General features: G+C 44.6%; 1 protein-coding gene across 2 annotated transcripts; it reads left to right on the top strand.

The window, feature by feature from the left end:
• The first annotated feature begins 15,999 nt into the window (after positions 1-15,999).
• On the top strand, positions 16,000-18,265 carry LOC120065787 (tetratricopeptide repeat protein 23-like). 2 transcript variants are annotated; one of them, XM_039016842.1, is made up of 4 exons: positions 16,000-16,218; positions 17,399-17,525; positions 17,801-17,924; positions 18,054-18,265. In XM_039016842.1, the coding sequence occupies exons 2-4, from the start codon at positions 17,433-17,435 to the stop codon at positions 18,236-18,238; spliced, it is 402 nt and encodes a 133-aa protein (XP_038872770.1). In that variant the 5' UTR covers positions 16,000-16,218; positions 17,399-17,432; the 3' UTR covers positions 18,239-18,265. The 2 variants fall into 2 exon arrangements, with proteins under 2 accessions (XP_038872770.1, XP_038872769.1); XM_039016841.1 differs by lacking the exon at positions 16,000-16,218 and adding an exon at positions 16,667-17,200.
• Positions 18,266-20,758: the final 2,493 nt, after the last annotated feature.

Below are 20,758 nucleotides of genomic sequence, written 5' to 3'. Positions count from 1 at the left end.
CTTCAAATGCTGTGCGAAGTTGCTGGATATTGGCGGGAACTGGAACACGCTGTCTTACACATCAATCCAGAGCATCCCAAACATGTGACAAGTCTGGTGAGTATGCAGGCCATGGAAGAACATTTTCAGCTTCCAGGAATTGTGTACAGATCCTTGTGACATGGGGCTGTGCATTATCACGCTGAAACATGAGGTGATGGCGGCGTATGAATGGCATAACAATGGGCCTCAGGAGCATGTCACAGTATCTCTGCGCATTCGAATTGCCATTGATAAAATGCAATTGTATTCGTTGTCCGTAGGTTATGACTGCCCATACCATAACCCCACCATCACCATGGGGCACTCTGTTCACAATGTTGACATCAGCAAACAGCTCGCCCACATGATGCCATGCACACTGTCAGCCATCTGCCAGGTACAGATTCATCCGTAAAAAGTACACTATTCCAGTGTGCCAGTGGCCTTCGAAGGCGAGCATTTGCCCACTGAAGTTGCAGTCAGGTCAACTGCAGTCAGGTCAAGACCCTAGTGAGGATGACGAGCAAGCAGATGAGCTTCCCTGAGACGGTTTCTGACAGTTTGCGCAGAAATTCTTTGGTTGTGCAAACCCACAGTTTCATCAGCTGTCCGACAATCCTGCAGGTGAAGAAGCCTGATGTGGAGGTCCTGGGCTGATGTGGTTACACGTGGTCTGCGGTTGTGAGGCCAGTTGGGCATACTACCAAATTCTCTAAAACGACATCGGAGGTGGCTTATGGTAGAGAAATGAACATTCAATTATCTGGCAACTGCTCTGGTGAACATTCCTGCAGTCAGCATGTGTAACGGCAGCCTTCCTCCTCTTCGTCTGAATAACAAATGTGGCAAAACCGAAAACAGTCCTATCTGGTGCAATGAACACAAAGACAGAAGACAACCACCCACAAACCCCAACACAAGCTACCTAAATATTGTTCCCAATCAGAGACAATGACAAACACCTGCCTCTGATTGAGAACCATATTAGGCCAAACAACAAACCCAACATAGAAACACAACATATAGATAACCCACCCAACTCACGCCCTGAGTAGCGTCCTTTGAGTGGCGACCTTTGAGTGGCGACCCTCGCTGCCGACCTTGGCCTAGGAACCCTAACCAAGGGCCCCACTGGACTGAGGAGCGCCTCTGGACTAAGGGTCGCCTCATGACTGAGGAAACTCCTCCGGACTGAGGGACAGCTCCGGACTGAAGGGCAGCTCATGACTGAGAGGTAGCTCATGACTGAGAGGTAGCTCATGACTGAGAGGTAGCTCGCGACCGAGGGGTAGCTCATGACCGAGGGGTAGCTCATGACCGAGGGGTAGCTCAGGACCGAGGGGTAGCTCAGGACTGAGAGGTAGCTCCGGACTGAGAGGTAGCTCCGGACTGAGAGGTAGCTCCGGACTGAGAGGTAGCTCCGGACTGAAGGACAGCTCCTGACTGAATGGCAGCTCCGGACTGAATGGCAGCTCCAAACTGAATGGCAGCTCCGGACTGAATGGCAGCTCCGGACTGAATGGCAGCTCATGACTGGAGTGCAGCTCATGACTGGAGGGCAGCTCATGACTGGAGGGCAGCTCATGACTGGAGGGCAGCTCATGACTGGAGGGCAGCTCATGACTGCAGGGCAGCTCCTGACTGCAGGGCAGCTCCTGACTGGCGTGCGGCTCTGGCAGCTCCTGACTGGCGGGCGGCTTTGGCAGCTCCTGACTGGCGGGCGGCTCTGGCGGTTCCTGACTGGCGGGCGGCTCTGGCGGCTCCTGACTGGCGGGCGGCTCTGGCGGCTCCTGACTGGCAGGCGGCTCTGGCGGCTCCTGACTGGCGGGCGGCTCTGGCGGCTCCTGACTGGCGGACGGCTCTGGCGGCTCCTGACTGACGGACGGCTCTGGCGGCTCAGGACAGACGGGCGGCTCAGATGGCGCTGGACAGACGGGCGGCTCAGACGGCGCTGGGCAGACGGGCAGCTCAGACGACGCTGGGCAGACGGGCAGCTCAGATGGCGCCAGGCAGACGGGCAGCTCAGACGGCGCCGGGCAGACGGGCAGCGCAGGCGGCGCTGGGCAGACGGGCAGCGCAGGCGGCGCTGGGCAGACGGGCAGCTCAGGCGGCGCTGGGCAGACGGCAGACTCTGGCCTGCTGAGGTGCACAGTAGGCCTGGTGCGTGGTGCCGGAACTGGTGGTACCGGACTGGAGACACGCACCACTGGGTGAGTGCGGGGAGCAGGAACAGGGCACACTGAACTCTCGAGGCGCACTATAAGCCTGGTGCGTGGTACCGGCACTGGTGGTACCTGGCTGAGGGCACGCACCTCAGGGCGAGTGCCCTCCTCAGATCATGTGCATACCCCATGTGCATACCTCTGTCCCGGTCTGCACAACTGGCAGGCCCAACCTGGTCTCAGAGCATCTCGTATTATTCTGTTTGTAAATCCATGACACTGCATTTAGTATGGTATGTTATATTTCGTATGGTATCTATTCATTTGTGAATGTCCATCACCCATTTCGTATGATATGTTACGAATTACAATTCGTATTATATGTTATGAATTTGCAAAATGTAGACTATGTTATAAATGTCCAAAATGTACTTTTTGTTCCGAATTTGCACAATGTATGATATGTTATGAATTCTAGCTAGGTTGCTAACGTTAGCTTGCTAGCTAGCATTAGCTAGGTTAGAGGTTAGGGTTAGGGGTTAGGGTTAAGGTTAGGGTTAAGTTTATGAGTTAGGTTAAAGGGTTAAGTTTAGGGGAAGGGTTAGCTAAAAGGGTTACGGTTAAGGTTACGCCCATCTATCCACCCAGGCCAACCAGCCTAATTTTGTTTTTTTGCCGTAAGTAACGATCTGTCTTATGTAACGATACCAAACCTAACATATCATACTAATTTGAGTGTTCCAGATTTAGTCTATGAGACCAGGCTGGCAGCCCGGCAGCCCGGCAGCGCTACATTGGCAAAACTGGGCAGTGTAACTCATATACCATCTGTTATGTTTATGTGGAAACAAAACTGGGAGTTTCAAGTTCCTTGGTGTCCACATCACCAATAAACTATCATGGTCCAAACACACCAAGACAGTCGTGAACAGGGCACTACAACACCTTTTCCCCTCAGGAGACTGACAAGATTTGGCATGTGTCCCCAGATCCTCAAAAAGTTCTACAGCTGCACCATCGAGAGCATCCTGACTGATTGCATCACCGCCTGATATAGCAACTGCTCGGCATCCCACCGTAAGGCACTACAGTGGGTAGTGCGTATGGCCCAGTACGTCACTGGGGCCAAGCTTCCTGCCATCCAGGACCAATAAACTTGGCGGTGTCAGAGGAAGGCCCAAAACATTGTCAAATACTCCAGTCACCCAAGTCATAGACTTTTCTCTCTGCTACCGCACAGCAAGCGGTACCGCAGCACCAAGTCTAGATCCAAAAGGCTCCTTAACAGCTTTTACCCTGAAGCCATAAGACTGCGGAACAATTAATCAAATGTCTACCCGGACAATTTACATTGACACCCACCCTTGATTTTACCCTGCTGCTACTCACTGTTTATTATCTATGCATAGTCACTTTACCCCTACCTACATCCAATCAAATCCAATTTTATTGGTCACATACACATGGTTAGCAGATGTTATTGCGAGTGTAGCGAAATGCTTGTGCTTCTAGTTCCAACAATGCAGCAGTAATTTAACAATTCCACGACAACTACCTATTACACACAAATCTAAGTAAAGGAAGGGAATAAGGATATATACATATAAGTATATGAATGAGCAATGACTGAGGGGCAGAGGCAAGATGCAATATATGTAATAAAATACAGTATATTCATATGAGATGAGTAATGCTAGATATGTAAACATTATTAAAGTGGCATTATTAAAGTGACTAGTGATCCATTTATTAAAGAGGCCAATGATTTCAAGTCTGTATGTAGGCAGCAGCCTCTCTGTGTTAGTGATGGTTTAAACAGTGAACAGTCTGATGGCCTTGAGATAGAAGCTGTTTTTCAGTCTCTCGGTCCCAGCTTTGATGCACCTGTACTGACCTCGCCTTCTTGATGGTATCTGGGTGAACAGGCAGTGGCTCGGGTGGTTATTGTCCTTGATTATCTTTTTTGCCTTCCTGTGACATCGGGTGCTGTAGGTGTCCTGGAGGTCAGGTAGTTTGCCCCCGGTGATGCGTTGTGCAGACCGCACCACCCTCTGGAGAGCCTTGTGGTTGTGGGCGGTGCAGTTGCAGCCTGTAAAAGAATCTGTAAAGGTTTGTGAAGGTTTTAGGTGACAAGCCAAATTTCTTCAGCCTCCTGAGGTTGAAAAGGCGCTGTTGCGCTTTCTTCACCACACTGTCTGTGTGGGTGGACCATTTCAGTTTGTCTATGATGTGTATGCCGAGGAACTTAAAACTTTCCACCTTCTCCACTGCTGTCCCGTCGATGTGGATAGGGGGGGGGGTGCTCCTTCTACTGTTTCCTGAAGTCCACAATCATCTCCTTTGTTTTGTTGACGTTGAGGGAGAGGATGTTTTGCTGCCCTCACCTCCTCCCCGTAGGCTGTCTCGTCGTTGTTGGTAATCAAGCCTGCTACTGTTGTGTCATCTGCAAACTGGATGATTGAGTTAGAGGCGTGCATGGCCACATAGTCATGGGTGAACAGGGAGTACAGGAGGGGGTTGAGCACGCACCCTTGTGGGGCCCCAGTGTTGAGGATCAGCGAAGTGGTGATGTTGTTTCCTACCTTCACCACCTGGGGGCGGCCCGTTAGGAAGTCCAGGACCCAATTGCACAGGGCGGGGTTGAGACCCAGGGCCTCCAGCCTAACGATGAGCTTGGAGGGTACTATGGTGTTGAATGCTGAGCTGTAGTCATAGGTGTAGGTATTCCTCTTGTCCAGATCGGATAGGGCAGTGTGCAGTGTTAAGGCGATTTCATTGTCTGTGGATCTATTGGGGTGATAAGAAAATTGATGTGGGTCTAGGGTGACAGCTAAGGTAGAGGTGATATGATCCTTGATTAGCCTCTCAAAGCCCTTCATGATGACAGAAGTGAGTGCTACGGGGCGATAGTCATTTAGTTTAGTTACCTTTGCCTTCTTGGACGCGGCTAGGGATGCCATCTGGGCCAGCAGCCTTGCGAGCGCTAACACGTTTAAATTACCTCGACTAACCTGTACCCCCGCACATTGACTCGGTACCGGTACCCCCTGGATATAGCCTCGGTACTGTTATTTTATTGTGTTACTTTTATTAAATGTTTTCTTTTCATTTATTTAGTCTCTATTTCTTGAACTGCATTGTTGGTTAAGGGCTTGTAAGTAAGCATTTCACGGTAAGGTCTACAGCTACTGTATTTGGCGCATGTGACAAATAAAATTTGATTTGATGCCTGGCTTTGCCATCCTGTAGAGCCGGCCATGCACAGAGAGTTGAACCTGATTTTTAAGGAAAACAATATTACAACACTGTTCGTCAAGTTAAGTTGGAGGAACTTGAAAGTATAACTTTAAAAATATATATATTTTGCTTCTTCATTCAAAATATCCTTTGGTGAGGCACTGATTTCTATGTCATTTGTAACTATTTTCTGTAGAAGACTATTCTACAGAATGAAGCATTTCTCAATAGGGACACATATTATTTCCAGCATGGGAGAGGTGTTCCTCTTACAAGTACTGATCAAGACTTGTAACACACATGGCTTGGACAGCAGACAAACAAGACCTGCTGTGTGAACATAAACTACTGGAGGAGTGATGGATGGTCTGGTGTAAGACTGTTGCTGTGTGATTCAGCTTAGGAGATTTCAAATCTACCCCATCACACACTCATCTCCATGGTCAAACTCGGACACAGATGGTCAGACACATGTGTAATGGAGTATTGTCGCACAGATATTGAGGCACAATACAATATTGCCAGAACTCAGCTTCAATTCTGGTGCACTTCCGCGTGTGGTTACATGCACAGTACATTTCGTACAGTAGATGTAAATGTAAAGTCTCAAGTCTCCTCAAGTCTCTCTGGAGACTGGTCGACAGTCTGCCACACAGCCCCCTACCATCCACTACCCTCCAGACTCCCACTAAATGTATCATGCATCCATTTACGATGGGGGGGAAACAAAAGAGAGAGTGAAAAAAGGTAACAAGCATCTTTCCAGGAAAGGCCTAACGGGTTTGGAGCTCTGAAAAACAAGGCTAATTTAAAGGTTGTTTGATGAACGTCATGCTGTGTTTACTCAGGAGGGGGGCTGTGAGCGAGTGCAGGGGGAGAGTCTGGGGTAGCTCGGCACTGAGGTGGCGTTCAGAATCTCTCCCCGGTGCTCTTCATCAATTCGCCCTGTCCGCCGAGAGCCTCTTCTAACCCACATGGCAGCCAATGGCAAAGGGAGTGCCTTTACTCCATTATTGATACCACTGCATCACACGACCCCCACTTTTCTCAACCAACACAGCAGAGAAGCAACAAAGGTCAGAGGACCATGGGCAGACATTTAGCCTCTCACTCACAGTCACAAAGCAGGTGACAAAACTCCCTCTGAGATCACTAGGACTGTTTATGGTTTCAATACACAGCAGGCCATATATGGTTCTGAGGGAAACTTCATGGCATGAATTTTTCTTCAAAAAATGTTTTACATAACTAATTATGGTTGAAAAAAGTAGTGTAAGTAGTTAACTCAAGGTCAAAATAACAGGAACTGTAAAAAGTACAGTTGCTTTTTGTGTCCAGTAACATCATCAAAGTGCACTGATTGTTTATTGATGTACAAGAACACTTGTGAGTTTTCTCAAAAGAGCCTCTATCTAAGCACAGGGGAAAGTCTTCTTTTCTTGGCAACAGTGCCTGTAGCCATGCAGCTTGTGAGACATCGGAGATCTAACATCTCAGATGCTGTTAAATAAACTGAGTAAGGACAAAAACCCTATAAGCTGCAAAAAGCTGGAGGCAAAGATTGTTAGTTTTCACCTGGATATCCATTTGCACAACTCTGGCTAAACAAATAGGTGAAATGTGGCCGCCTCATGGTGTGTTGACGCTGGACCTCTCAGTGGCATTAGCACAATAAACCATGAATTCCTGCTCCCTGAGTGAGCGAACTAGCATCTCTCACATTTTCCAGTGGTTAACACCAGGATGACAGAGGGCAGTGGTTTTAGCAGGAGCAGGAGGGTGTTCCAGGGACACAGAGGGCAGTGGATTTAGCAGGAGCAGGAGGGTGTTCCAGGGACACAGAGGGCAGTGGTTTTAGCAGGAGCAGGAGGGTGTTCCAGGGACACAGAGGGCAGTGGTTTTAGCAGGAGCAGGAGGGTGTTCCAGGGACACAGAGGGCAGGGGTTTTAGCAGGAGCAGGAGGGTGTTCCAGGGACACAGAGGGCAGGGGTTTTAGCAGGAGCAGGAGGGTGTTCCAGGGACACAGAGGGCAGTGGTTTTAGCAGGAGCAGGAGGGTGTTCCAGGGACACAGAGGGCAGGGGTTTTAGCAGGAGCAGGAGGGTGTTCCAGGGACACAGAGGGCAGGGGTTTTAGCAGGAGCAGGAGGGTGTTCCAGGGACAGAGGCAGAGGTTTTAGCAGGAGCAGGAGGGTGTTCCAGGGACACAGAGGGCAGGGGTTTTAGCAGGAGCAGGAGGGTGTTCCAGGGACACAGAGGGCAGTGGTTTTAGCAGGAGCAGGAGGGTGTTCCAGGGACACAGAGGGCAGGGGTTTTAGCAGGAGCAGGAGGGTGTTCCAGGGACAGAGGGCAGAGGTTTTAGCAGGAGCAAGAGGGTGTTCCAGGGACACAGAGGGCTACTAGACCCCCTCTTTACCTGGAGCACTGCCCTCTGCTACACAGTTCAGGGGAAGCCTCACCAAGCAGACAAACACCTGAGCACACTCTTGGAGCAGCCTGCTGTATGTTTACTAAACAGACTGTGTCTGAGCAAAGCTAAGCCTGGATACGCTACATAGCCATCGTTCGCTGACAAAACTCTCCAATACATGTATCTCCCTGCCACAACGCTGCTAAAACTGCAATTACAAAGGAATTTACACACTGTCAGCAAACAAAACATGGTTATTGGTTTACTGTGCCATTGTCTAAAACAAAAGGCAGACAATATCACCTCCAAAGCTTTCCAGAATCATAGATTTTGACACCAAATAGGAGTGTGAGTGGAGGCTTTAGCTCTGAAACAATGGGATATTTGTTCTCGGTATACGCCTACATTTAGGCCAAGGTTTGAGAGGATAAACAGCAGTCTAAGCCATTCTAAGACTTTCCATAGTATAGAACAATTCAAATGTGAATGTGAAGCTATTTTAAAACCCAAATGCAGGCATGGAATGAACTTCTGTTGGATGGAAACACAGCTTATCTTATCATAACTGTATCATGCTACTGCTATGGACAGTCTCGCTCTGATTCAAAGCTAGGTGCTCCTGGCTTAAGTGTTTGGCTTTGTTTCTTCTTCTTAACTGCTGCATTACTTGCACAAACGATTTGATTAAAGTACTGGGACACATTACTCACTCTGCGTGTGAAAAGCGGTCTTTATCTGAAGTGCAGCAGCTGTGAAGCTATTAGCATATGCGCTGTGAGTCAGAATAAGACACCTTTGTTGAAGTGTTAAACCACTTATGCAATTTTACAGCCAAGAATGTGCTCCAGCTTTTTCCCAAAATTTGGTTTCAGTTCATTATAAATAATCATAAGATGGAGATAAATTCAGGGAAAGTTGGAAATCTTTCCTCCTCTCTGGCAGACAGCATTGTGTTGTTTAACTTCAACGTTGTTCTACCTCAAGGTTAGGAAAAGATGTGGCTTCTCGGATGACTTTTTACCTGGTAGTGAACTGCATTTCAAAGCCTTGGCTATCCTAGCAAAATGACGGTATAGTATCATGTAACAGTACAAACACATAGACTAAGCACTCAACACATAAAACTTTAGATCATTTTAAATTATATGTTAAACTATCCCCTTTTTTGGAAGGGTGTCTCTAATGTTTACACAGTACTCCAAGTTATGTATCATATTCAAAGAGCACATCTGAAGTTTTGTGATTGGAAACACCTTAGAGAACGTGGGTTGAGCAATGCAGGGGATCATATGGCCGAGGGATGAATGTTTGTTGGTAAACTAAGACAGGAAGTGGGGACACATGTATGACTGAAAGTGAGGTGTTAGTTTGTGGCTCAGACAAATAACCGTGACTTCCCTAGCAAACATGAGTATGATATCGAAAAGGATTAGACAAATTCCTAAAATATGTCAATTAAACCAATTGTAAGATATTTCTGTCATGCTCCTTTCCAGTTGTTATGTTTTCACTCATAAACATAAGACCTGTGTATAAAAGGTTATGCTTGTAACAATTCAAAAAGAAAAAATGTACAACCTGAATGCCATGCTGGAATCCTGATACAATTAGAGATATCTGAAGGTAAATCAAAAACAAATTACTGTCCTTGATGAGATATAAATGGGTTCAAAGCTATAAATGATGCATTGCAATTATATTAATTAGAAAATACAACTCTTGATGGTGTGTAAATAAGTTATTTTCATCTTCAACTCAATAAAGATAATGTTATTGTGAAGCCTGTCTCCGTTACGTGACTCAAATAAGATCCTGTGGCTTGGCAGCTTGGTGTCTGTGTGGCAGAGAGCACAGTGCACCACACCGGGTGGAAAGGTGGGTGCTGAGCAGCAGACAGAGCGCTTTTTCAACATGAAAACAGGTCATGATCACAAACACAGAGGTGCTGCCATGTACCTACAGTGCAGCCCAGGGGAAATCACCTGTAGTCCCTGTTCACCTCTCTATTTTTCACAGAGGTGTCACACAGGTTGGTCTGTGACACTAATAATCTCTTATTGAGTCACTCATTTAGCTATGTTTCCAAGAACTGAATGCTAAACTATAATCACACTGCCTAAAAATGCTACATAGTAAAATACTGTCTGTCTGTGTGCTATTGCCTCCTTTAACCACATGCTAGGGGGGTTTTGATTTAATTTGTAGCTGCAGGACATACAAGTGAAGTCAACAAGGTTGACATGAGCCCCTTGAACTGTGAACAGGATGGGGAGATTGTCATGACAATGTCTAAAGGTGAGGATGTAATTACAAGCAGAAAAACACTAGGGAGGTTGGACAACTTTTCATATAAGCCTAATTGATCATTGACATACATGAAAATATAAAAGTTTTCAAATAATAATCAAACAGCAGCTCCCCTTTAGAATGCCCTATGATGCCCAGGAAAGATGCAGAGAGGCCGGGTGTCACAGACAGTCCAGCATTTTCACACAAGACATTTTTACAAATATAGCCAGGAGCCCAAACTCACTGCAGACTCACTATAACAGCACTCACTGTGGAGGTTTCTTACATAAGCTACTAACAGTGGGATTTAAAGGTAAAGGGGAGAGAGTGTTTGGCTGGGGGAAGAAATTCAGAGCACACACAGATGTAGGCGAAGTCTGTGCCGTGACTTCACTCCTCTGTCACTGCGTCCCTGCTGTGAAAACAACACCCCCCTCTTCTCCCCCTCGCTCTCTCCCCTGGACGCCAGCCTGACATACCAGACCTTGTTCGTTAGCGCATATTTTTATCCGCCGTTACTAAATTAGGAAGCCAGAGAGAGCAAACGGAGGGTGTCTGCCAAGGCAGAAGAAGAAGGGTCTGCTCAGGCCTGGGTTTGCTGAGGACCCGTGCCAGCCCTGCCAGGTTCATTAAGAGCCACTTGGGTTTCAGAAATAGAAGCCCAACAGGGACCCAAGCCAAACAGGACCCAGGACAGCCCGGCCAAAAACTCACGGGACAAACAAACAAATAAACTGCTTTCTTATGCACTGCCAGAGTCAACCGGCAGCAGCCACCCTACGGAGCTATTATAAGTTATCTTGGGCAGTTCTGCAAACAAGGTGAGCACTGCCGCAGGTTTAAAACTGGTGACAGCACACACACACTGCCAACCTGATAGAGAATAAATTAACCTACAAACTCTCTCTAGAGACCAATTTCTTAAAGCAGCCACAGAGACATCAATTCGTGTTAGTTTAGCATGGTTTTAAGACAGATGTTTAGATGGATATTTATAAAAGTACATAAATTCTTGTTAGTTCGGCATGGTTTTAAGACAGGGATGTTTAGATGGATATTTATAAAAGTACATTTACATTTTCTCATTTCTCATGCAGTTGGCATAATGTCTGCTCTTTAAGTGCTGATTAGGACATGGATAAAATGCCACCCTAGAGATTGTAGTGTTGAAGCAGAATATCAACAGGGGGGTTCGCTGACCTATCTAATCTGCAGGACATTCTCAGATGGAACTTGATACAGTTTACATTTGAGGGGCTTGTCCAGTACAGAGATTTTATGAACATCCAGGCGTATTTGTGAAATCTGTCTTGTCTTCTTCAGTAACCTTTAATAATATTTTTAATAACTTCTAGAAATAAAAAGTATACTTAAAGTATTGACTCAACCCCCAAGGTAAAATAAAAGTTTCAATCAATACCATATCAGTGTCTAAAGTCGGTATATTGCCAGCAGCACAAATGTCTCCCTTCAAAATGTGTAAATGTATCACCAACACACACTATATTCAAGAAGGCCACAGAGCGTGAAAGGGATGGATGTCTGGTACTTTACTGACATCTATTGGATCATTAGAAAACTTTACTTCCCAGCTGTGCAATACAGTCTATGGTCCAGCAGCCCCATCATCAGGGAAAGAATAAAGCAGGAAAGGGAAAGGGAGATACCTAGTCAGTTGTACAACTGAATGCATTCAACTGAAATGTGTCTTCTGGATTTAACCCAACCCCACTGAATCAGAGAGGTGCGGGTGGCTGCCATAATCAACATCCACGTCTTCGGCTCCGGGGAAAAGTGGGTTAACTGCCTTGCTCAGGGGCAGAACGACAGATTACTGGCCCAACGCTGTAACCACTAGATTATAGCATGCTGCGTGTATACATTATTACAGGCATGGCAATTGAGATCATGGTCACATCTGTCTTGATACAGATTAATCAACTCCAAATAAATGCAATAAATTGAGGCTGTTGTGACAGCATGCACTAAAACACATGTTATCGGAATGAAACTTTATAGCACTTATCAGGAGTCACTTGTATTACAGAGTTTGAAATCCCAGCTCTAGTTGTGTTAAATCCTAATTAATAGGTCTACTCAAAATACTGATTTTTTGGCACTATTTTGTGTGTATTATTATTTATTTTAATTTAACCTTTATTTAACTAGGCAAGTCAGTTAAGAACAAATTCTTATTTACAATGGCCTACACTGGCCAAACCCAGACGACGCTGGGCCAATTGTGTGCCGTCCTATGGGATTCCCAATCACAGCCGGTTGTGATACAGCCTGGATTATTCACTGCTAGTAAACCTAATAAAGTGAACACGTTATTTAATGCAGTCTAAGTATATTACCTTATTGACATCTTCAGCAAAAGAAGGGATTTGGCATAGCCCATTGAAAGGGGACAAATACACAGACCCAAAGACACTAGGTAATGATGATGGATAGGGATTCCTCTAACTGGATTTCCACTTGGCTGGAGCAAGCTTTTATTAAATGTCTCCATTGGAAAATGATTACACCGTCCCTTGTGGGACCGCACCAAGGTGGTCTGTATATCCTCACACTCCAGGACAGTTGACTATAAACCAATAAACCCATAAAGATCACCCATATTAGAAACGAATGGAGTAGTAATAGGAGCAATTTCCTCCTTCCCTAGTGCCCTTTAAAGATCTTCGCCAAAATAAGGAATTTTATGAGCTGTTGAATCAAACAATAAGAAAGCATATTATTTATTGCTGTAATTATGACAATATGCCTATTGTAAAGTCGATTCTCAAGGAAACTAGAAATGCTACATTTTTCATAAAGGATTTAACCACAGGTGGCTGGTGCGGGGAGCTTTAGGAGGACAGGCTCATTGTAATGGCTGGAATGGAATGGGGTCAAACACGTTGTTTCCATGTGTTTGGAGCCACTCCATTAATTCCATTCCAGCCATTACAATGAGCATTTCCTCTTATAGCTCCTCCTACCAGCCTGCTCTGGATTTAACAATAAGTAGACACATCCTATATAGCTGTATTACGCCACCTTTTGTATCATGAGGTGAGGTCCTTAGAGCTAGCACCAAAAAGCACATGTTCTTGACATTAAGGATTGGAGCATGGGAATGATGCAACAACATAGCACATCAAACAGTCATATTTGTCTTCATCTCCAGGTACTTCGTTTTTGCATTGCCTACTTACATTGGGTGTAACTTAAGCGTTAAAGGACTTTGTGTTGCAGTAAGAGTGGTTTTGACAAACTGATGGCAATGTTTTCCATTCTGGAAATTTGTTTAGGATCCCTCTTAGTCTGGAACCTCCCCCTATTGGGATCTTTGGGACTAACAAGCTCTACCAAGACAAGGTGGCAACACACAGAGAAGATTTTTTTGGTTTTTTGAATTGTCATTAAATGGACTGTGCCTGCCTCAGATTGCACTGTAAATCAAAGGTGGGGTCTTACCGCTCATTGGCTAACCAGCATTCATGTCTATACTTTGGCAGATTTTTTGGTTAACGCCATATCTTCAGAGTCCTGAGGCCTGAAACCCATACCATTAGTCTTTCTGAAACCCAATATTTTGTGATTGTTTGTGGTATTTTGTCCCTCTTTGTCAGACAATTGGCATAGGCTACAGGCCATATTTCACATTTGGTACATGGGCCACATATCATAATCGACACAGGGACACATTTCACAATCGGCACACTGTCCACATTTGGAAGCTCCAACAAGCGGCAAAACAATAATACAAATAATTAGAAAATGCCGTTTCCTTTGAATGCGTTCCTTCAGAATGTGTTTTTATATTTTAGTTTGAATTCTGAAAGTTTGGTGGCATTTCAGTTTAGAATGTTGAAGCCTGCATAGTACCATTGAAATGAATAGGGATACAACAACCTTCACAGTTTATTGTATGAATGGTAGCAAAACTTTAAACAACATTTATAGGCAGGTGTGAAAAAATGCTATAAAATAATAATGATTTCAAATTAGACATGTTAATAGATTGTATTTATCATTTAACTAAATGCAAAGTGAGTGAACAGAAGAAAAATCTAAATCAAATCCATATTTGGTGTGACCACCCTTTGCCTTCAAAACAGCATCAATTCTTGTAGGTACACTTGCACAAAGTCTGGGATTTTGTAGGCATATAGTCAGGTGTGTGATTAAACAATTATACCAAACAGGTGCTAATGATCATCAATTCAATATGTAGGTTGAAACACAATCATTACCTGAAACAGCTGTACCTGCCCTCCAGGACACCTACACCACCCGATGTCACAGGAAGGTCAAAAAGATCATCATGGACAACAACCACCTGAGCCACTGCCTGTTCACCCCACTATCATCCAGAAGGCGAGGTCAGTAGAGGTGCATCAAAGCTGGGAGCGAGAGACTGAAAAACACCTTCTATCTCAAGGCCATCAGACCATCACTAACATTGAGTGGCTGCTGCCAACATACTGACTCAAATCTCTAGCCACTTTAATAATAAAAAATTGGATGTAATAAATGTATCACTAGCGACTTTATATCATGTTTACATACACTACATTACTCATCTCATATTTATATACTGTACCCTATACCATCTGCTGCATCTTGCCTATGCCGTTCGGCCATCGCTCATCCATATACGTTTATGTACATAATCTTATTAATTCCTTACACTTGTAAGGTAGTTGTTGTGAAATTGTTAGATTACTTGTTAGATATTACTGCATAAGCATTTCGCTACACTCGTGTAACAAACAGTATAGCTTCCGTCCCTCTCCTCGCCCCTATCTGGGCTCGAACCAAGGACCCTCCGGACACATCGACAACAGCCACCCTCGAAGCATCGTTACCCATCGCTACACAAAAGCCGCAACCCTTGCAGAGCAAGAGGAACAACTACTTCAAGGTCTCAAAGCGAGTGACGTAACCGATTGAAACGCTATTAGCGCGCACCCCGCTAACTAGCTAGCCATTTCACATCGGTTACACTCTAATTAACATCTGCTAACCATGTGTATGGGACAAATCAAATTAGATTTGATTTAGGAGTGGGAACAGTAAGTGTTTGTTGTCATTCAACTGAGAGACGACTAGCAAAGATTTGTATAACTAGACCAAGATAGCCCACAGCCTGTCGTTTCTAATGGGAATACATTAGTCATAGTGGGCAGAACAAGCAAGGAGGTGGGCAGAGCCAAGCACGAGCTAGCGAGATACTATTAGCCCGTTCTAGCAAACGTCTGCATATTTCCGTTAGGGAACGCCTACTTTGAAGTGCGCGTGTGCAATAGCTCAATTCCCCTTTGCACTTCTAAACAACGCGATTTAAAAAAAAAAAATTACAACTTTGGCAAAGGTTCAAGTTTACGAAACGTAATCCACTCTGTTCATAACATATTCTAGTTTTGCGAACAGAAAACTATATTGAGATCAAATGCTTCATCGATGAGAAAATGTGCAGAATGTCGGCCAAATTCCATCTCGTTCCAACTTCTCCCACTGGGCTACCACTTTTTGGTAGTCAGTGGAAACGCCAAGCGGATGTTTCACATTTATACATCCGGTGAAATATCTGTCTCATTGTTCTATCTGTGCGACTAGTTTACATGCTTATTTTTTTATTTGATAAATACTGCACCAAACATCTTAGCTAGATCTACTATTCGGCAAAAACGTTAACATTGATTTATCTTAGATGAATTCGGACTATTTTGAGGAAGTGTTTCTGGCCATGTTGTTGCTAAGGTGTCTCAAGAGGGTAAAACAACAGTAATTATTGCTTATTTCATCTCATTTTTCAAGCGAAGGTCTTTGGTGTGTTTAAGAGTACAGGCGGTCCCTTCGCCTAGCTGGGTTATGCTAGGAGCAAACGGAACCTATGCTGACGCCTTTAGGCAGGGGTAGCAACCCTGGTCCTGGAAGGCCGTAAGCACGTCATAATTTTGATTTAACCGCCGGCACTCGGTGAACAGGGTACCCCTCCTGAGTCATCCAATTACAGAACCCAGACAATCCGCACACGGGCCGAATAGCCACTACGCAAATTCCATACCCTCTTCTCATCAGGGAGCGGTTTCTGATGTTATAACACTGATGGTATGTCTAGATGGAGTAAAGCTCTATACAGTTATCACGTCGGGGACAACAGTTGTTGACAACCATAGCGTTTTAGCTTTATTTTTTATTTGTATTTATTTAACTAGGCAAGTCCGTGAAGAACAAATTCTTATTTACAATGACGGCCTACCTCGGCCAAACCCTCCCCTAACCCGGACGACTCTGGGCCAATTGTGCGCCCGATCGGTTGTGATACAGTCGGGGATCGAATCAGGGTCTGTAGTGACGCCTTTAGCACTGAGCTTTAGTCCCTTAGACCGCTGCGTCACTCGAAAGCCCCAGTCCCGACAAACCATCACTATCACCACCGGTGATAAATACACAAATTAAGGGTAGGCCAATCATTTTGTGAAAATGCCGCAATAGCCTAAAAAGCTAGCGTACAATAATCAACACGGCATGTTCCCCATCATTTATTGTCAGCTACATCCTGCCACCTCATCAGCTGTTGTCAGACACACCTGGGTCTGAGAAGTAGGCCTTATATCACATATTTTTATTAATTCGAGCTCAAAACAAAGCCTGGTTTAACATAAAACAATATGTCTGCACAAATATTTGCACGTGTATAAAGTTGGTCTGGTGCTGTAGAACATTGTCGGTCACGTGACATTTTATCAGGAAGTTACATTTAGCGCTTTTTGATTTTTAAGTTTTATATTAGTGGATGCTTGCTTGTATGAACACCCCGAGTTAACTGTTTGTGGTTGTATGATGAATACATGATGATGAATACAACCAACAAAATAAAAAATGTAATGTCGCGCATTGATTTATGATGAACCTTTGCTGATTATGACTCATACTGCCGTATCCACGACAACGGATGTAAAAAAGAAACAAACATGGCATGAAATTATTCTGCAAAGGGTTTCTTTTTTTACATAAAAATGAATGATAATTTTACAATGACAAACACACGCTCCAAACCAGGACTTGGATTAGTTGAAGGTGGAGAATCGTAAGTTATACATTGTGCTTGTGCATGCATTGCTGTAAAACTGATGTTGAAAAAAAAAAATCCTTTCGAAGAGATCAATTCTGCGCATTCGAGTCAATGTGAATTGTGCATGTCTATTATTAGAAAAATGCTGCTGGTGCCGCTGCTGATGATTGTGTTACCCAGGTAGATAATTTGAAAGCACCTTTATCTTCATAGTGATAAAGGACTGGCAAGTGTCTCTCAGAGAGGAATGGATGACACGGGAGAGTCGATGATGATGACTCCTGAGGAAAAACTTACCCAGTATGATAGCAGGGCCCAAGCCTTTGCAGACACTCAACAGGTAGACCTATAGAGGATTTAAGTTGCTTTCCATTCTGACACCTGCATGCAATGGGGTGAGGTGGATAGTACTATAACCAGAGATACCTGCAAAGTGTGTGAAGGTTGTCTTAACCTTCTGTAGATGTCATAGTCACCCAGTTATGTTCAGGAATTGTATCATTCTCTTATCAAAGGTATAATGCATGTACAGTACCACTCAGCATAAAGGCCTTTTTCAGTACAGCATCTTGTTGGTCTTGTACGTCAACAATAATGAAATGTTTGTCCGGACAGTTTGATGCTTGTATCCAGGACCTTGTCCGCTGTGTGGCTCTTACAAGACTGGTGTATGGAGATGGGCAACTGAAACTAGCCCAAGCCCATGTCAGACTGGCTAAAGCATACCTACAGTTTAAAGGTGAATTATGTTGTGATTAGCTTTTACAATGAGGTAGCATTTATAAAGAGTTTATAACGGTTAATATTGTATATATTTATACCTTACCAAATCTTGGAATGACCAATGTGTTGTCCGTGATTCCCACAGGCTGGGCAGTGCAGGCCCAGGAGCACTCAGCCAGAGCCAGTGAACTGCTCCCCTTCTGCACCCCCAACTCCACCAGCCGGGAGGACAGGGTCCACATTCTCACCTGTCTCCTCAACATATACCTAACACAGGGAGGCGCCACTCTGCTGCTGGCAAAATATCCTTTACCCACATTGTTTCTGTGATAAATAAAATTTCATCGGTGAATACAACAAGTGTAGACTTTACCATTAAATGACTACTTACGAGCCCATTCTCAACAATGCAGAGTTAAAAAGTATGACAGTATTTGCTAAATAAAAAAGGAAATAGTAACACAATAAAACACAATAAAATAACAATAACGAGGGTATATACAAGGAGTACCGGTACCGAATCAATGTGCAGGGGTACGAGATTGAGGTAATACAGTAAGTACAGTTGAAGTGGGAAGTTTACATACACTTAGGTTGGAGCAATTAAAACTAATTTTTCAACCACTCCACAAATGTCTTGTTAACAAACTATATTTTTGGCAAGTCAGTTAGGACATCTACTTTGTGCATGACACAAGTAATTTTTCCAACAATTGTTTACAGACAGATTATTTCACTTATAATTCCCTGTATCACAATTCCAGTAGGTCAGAAGTTTACATACACTAAGTTGACTGTGCCTTTAAACAGCTTGGAAAATTCCAGAAAATGATGTCATGGCTTTAGAAACTTCTGATAGGCTAATTGACATCATTTGAGTCAATTGGAGGTGTACCTGTGGATGTATTTCAAGGCCTACCTTCAAACTCAGTGCCTCTTTGCTTGACATCATGGGAAAATCAAAAGAAATCAGCCAAGACCTCAGACAAAAAATTGTAGACCTCCACATGTCTGGTTCATCCTTGGGAGCAATTTCCAAACACCTGAAGGTACCACGTTCATCTGTACAAACATTAGAACGCAAGTATAAACACCATGGGACCACGTAGCTGTCATACCGCTCAGGAAGGAGACACGTTCTGTCTCCTAGAGATGAATGTACTTTGGTGCGAAAAGTGCAAATCAGTCCCAGAACAACAGCAAAGAACCTTGTTAAGATGCTGGAGGAAACAGGTACAGAAGTATCTATATCCACAGTGAAACGAGTCCTATATCAACAACCTGAAAGGCAGCTCAGCAAGGAAGGTGCCACTGCTCCAAAACCACCATAAAAAAGCCAGACTACGGTTTGCAACTGCACATGGGGACAAAGATGATACTTTTTGGAGAAATGTCCTCTGGTCTGATCAAACAGTTCTATTTTTGTTTGCCATAATGACCATCGTTATGTTTGGAGGAAAAAGGGGGAGGCTTGCAAGCCAAAGAACACCATCCCAACCGTGAAGCACGGGGGTGTCAGCATCATGTTGTGGGGGTGCTTTTGTAACGGATGTGAAATGGCTAGCTAGTTAGCGGGTACGCGCTAGTAGCGTTTCAATCAGTTACGTCACTTGCTCTGAAACCTAGATGTAGGGTTTCCCCTTGCTCTGCAAGGGCCGTGGCCTTTGTGGAGCGATGGGTAACGATGCTTCGTGGGCGACCGTTGTTGATGTGTGCAGAGGGTCCCTGGTTCGCGCCCGGGTCGGGGCGAGGGGATGGTCTAAAGTTATACTGTTACATTGATGCTGTTGACCCGGATCACTGGTTGCTGCGGAAAAGGAGGAGGTTGAAAGGGGGGTGAGTGTAACGGATGTGAAATGGCTAGCTAGTTAGCGGGTACGCGCTAGTAGCGTTTCAATCAGTTACGTCACTTGCTCTGAAACCTAGATGTAGGGTTTCCCCTTGCTCTGCCAGGGCCGCGGCTTTTGTGGAGCGATGGGTAACGATGCTTCGTGGGTGTCAGTTGTTGATGTGTGCAGAAGGTCCCTGGTTCGCGCCCGTGTCGGGGCGAGGGGACGTACTAAAGTTATACTGTTACACTTTGCTGCAGGAGGTACTGGTGCACTTCACAAAATAGATGGCATCATGAGGCTTGAAAATGATGTGGATATATTGAAGCAACATCTCAAGACATCAGTCAGGAAGTTAAAGCTTGTTTGCAAATGGGTCTTCCAAATGGACAATCACCCCAAGCATACTTCCAAAGTTGTGGCAACAAAGTCAAGGTATTGGAGTGGCCATCACAAACGCCTGACCTCAATCCTATAGAAAATTTGTGTGCAGAACTGAAAAAGCGTGTGCGAGCAAGGAGGCCTACAAACCTGACTCAGTTATACCAGCTCTGTCAGGAGGAATGGGCCAAAATTCACCCAACTTATTGTGGGAAGCTTGTGGAAGGCTACCCGAAACGTTTGACCCAAGTAGCAATGCTACCAAATACAAATTGAGTGTATGGTATGTAAACTTCTGACCCACTGGGAATGTGATGAAATAAATAAAAGCTGAAATAAATCATTCTCTCTACTATTATTCTGACATTTCACCTTCTTAAAATAAAGTGGTGATCCTAACTGACCTAAAACAGGGAATTTTACTAGGATTAAATGTCAGGAATTGTGAAACTGAGTTTAAATGTATTTGGCTCAGGTGTATGTAAACTTCCGACTTCAACTGTACATGTGGGTGAGGGTAAAAGTGACTAGGCAATCAGGATATATAATAAACAGAGTAGCAGCAGCGTGTGTGTGTTTTGTGTATGAGTGTCGGTGTAGTGTGTGTGTGGGTAGAGCCAGTGCAAGAGAGTCAGTGCAG

The sequence above is a fragment of the Salvelinus namaycush genome, chromosome 21, assembly GCF_016432855.1.
Source record: "Salvelinus namaycush isolate Seneca chromosome 21, SaNama_1.0, whole genome shotgun sequence".
Taxonomy (NCBI): Eukaryota; Metazoa; Chordata; class Actinopteri; order Salmoniformes; family Salmonidae; genus Salvelinus; species Salvelinus namaycush.
This window is presented reverse-complemented; position numbering and strand designations above follow the sequence as displayed.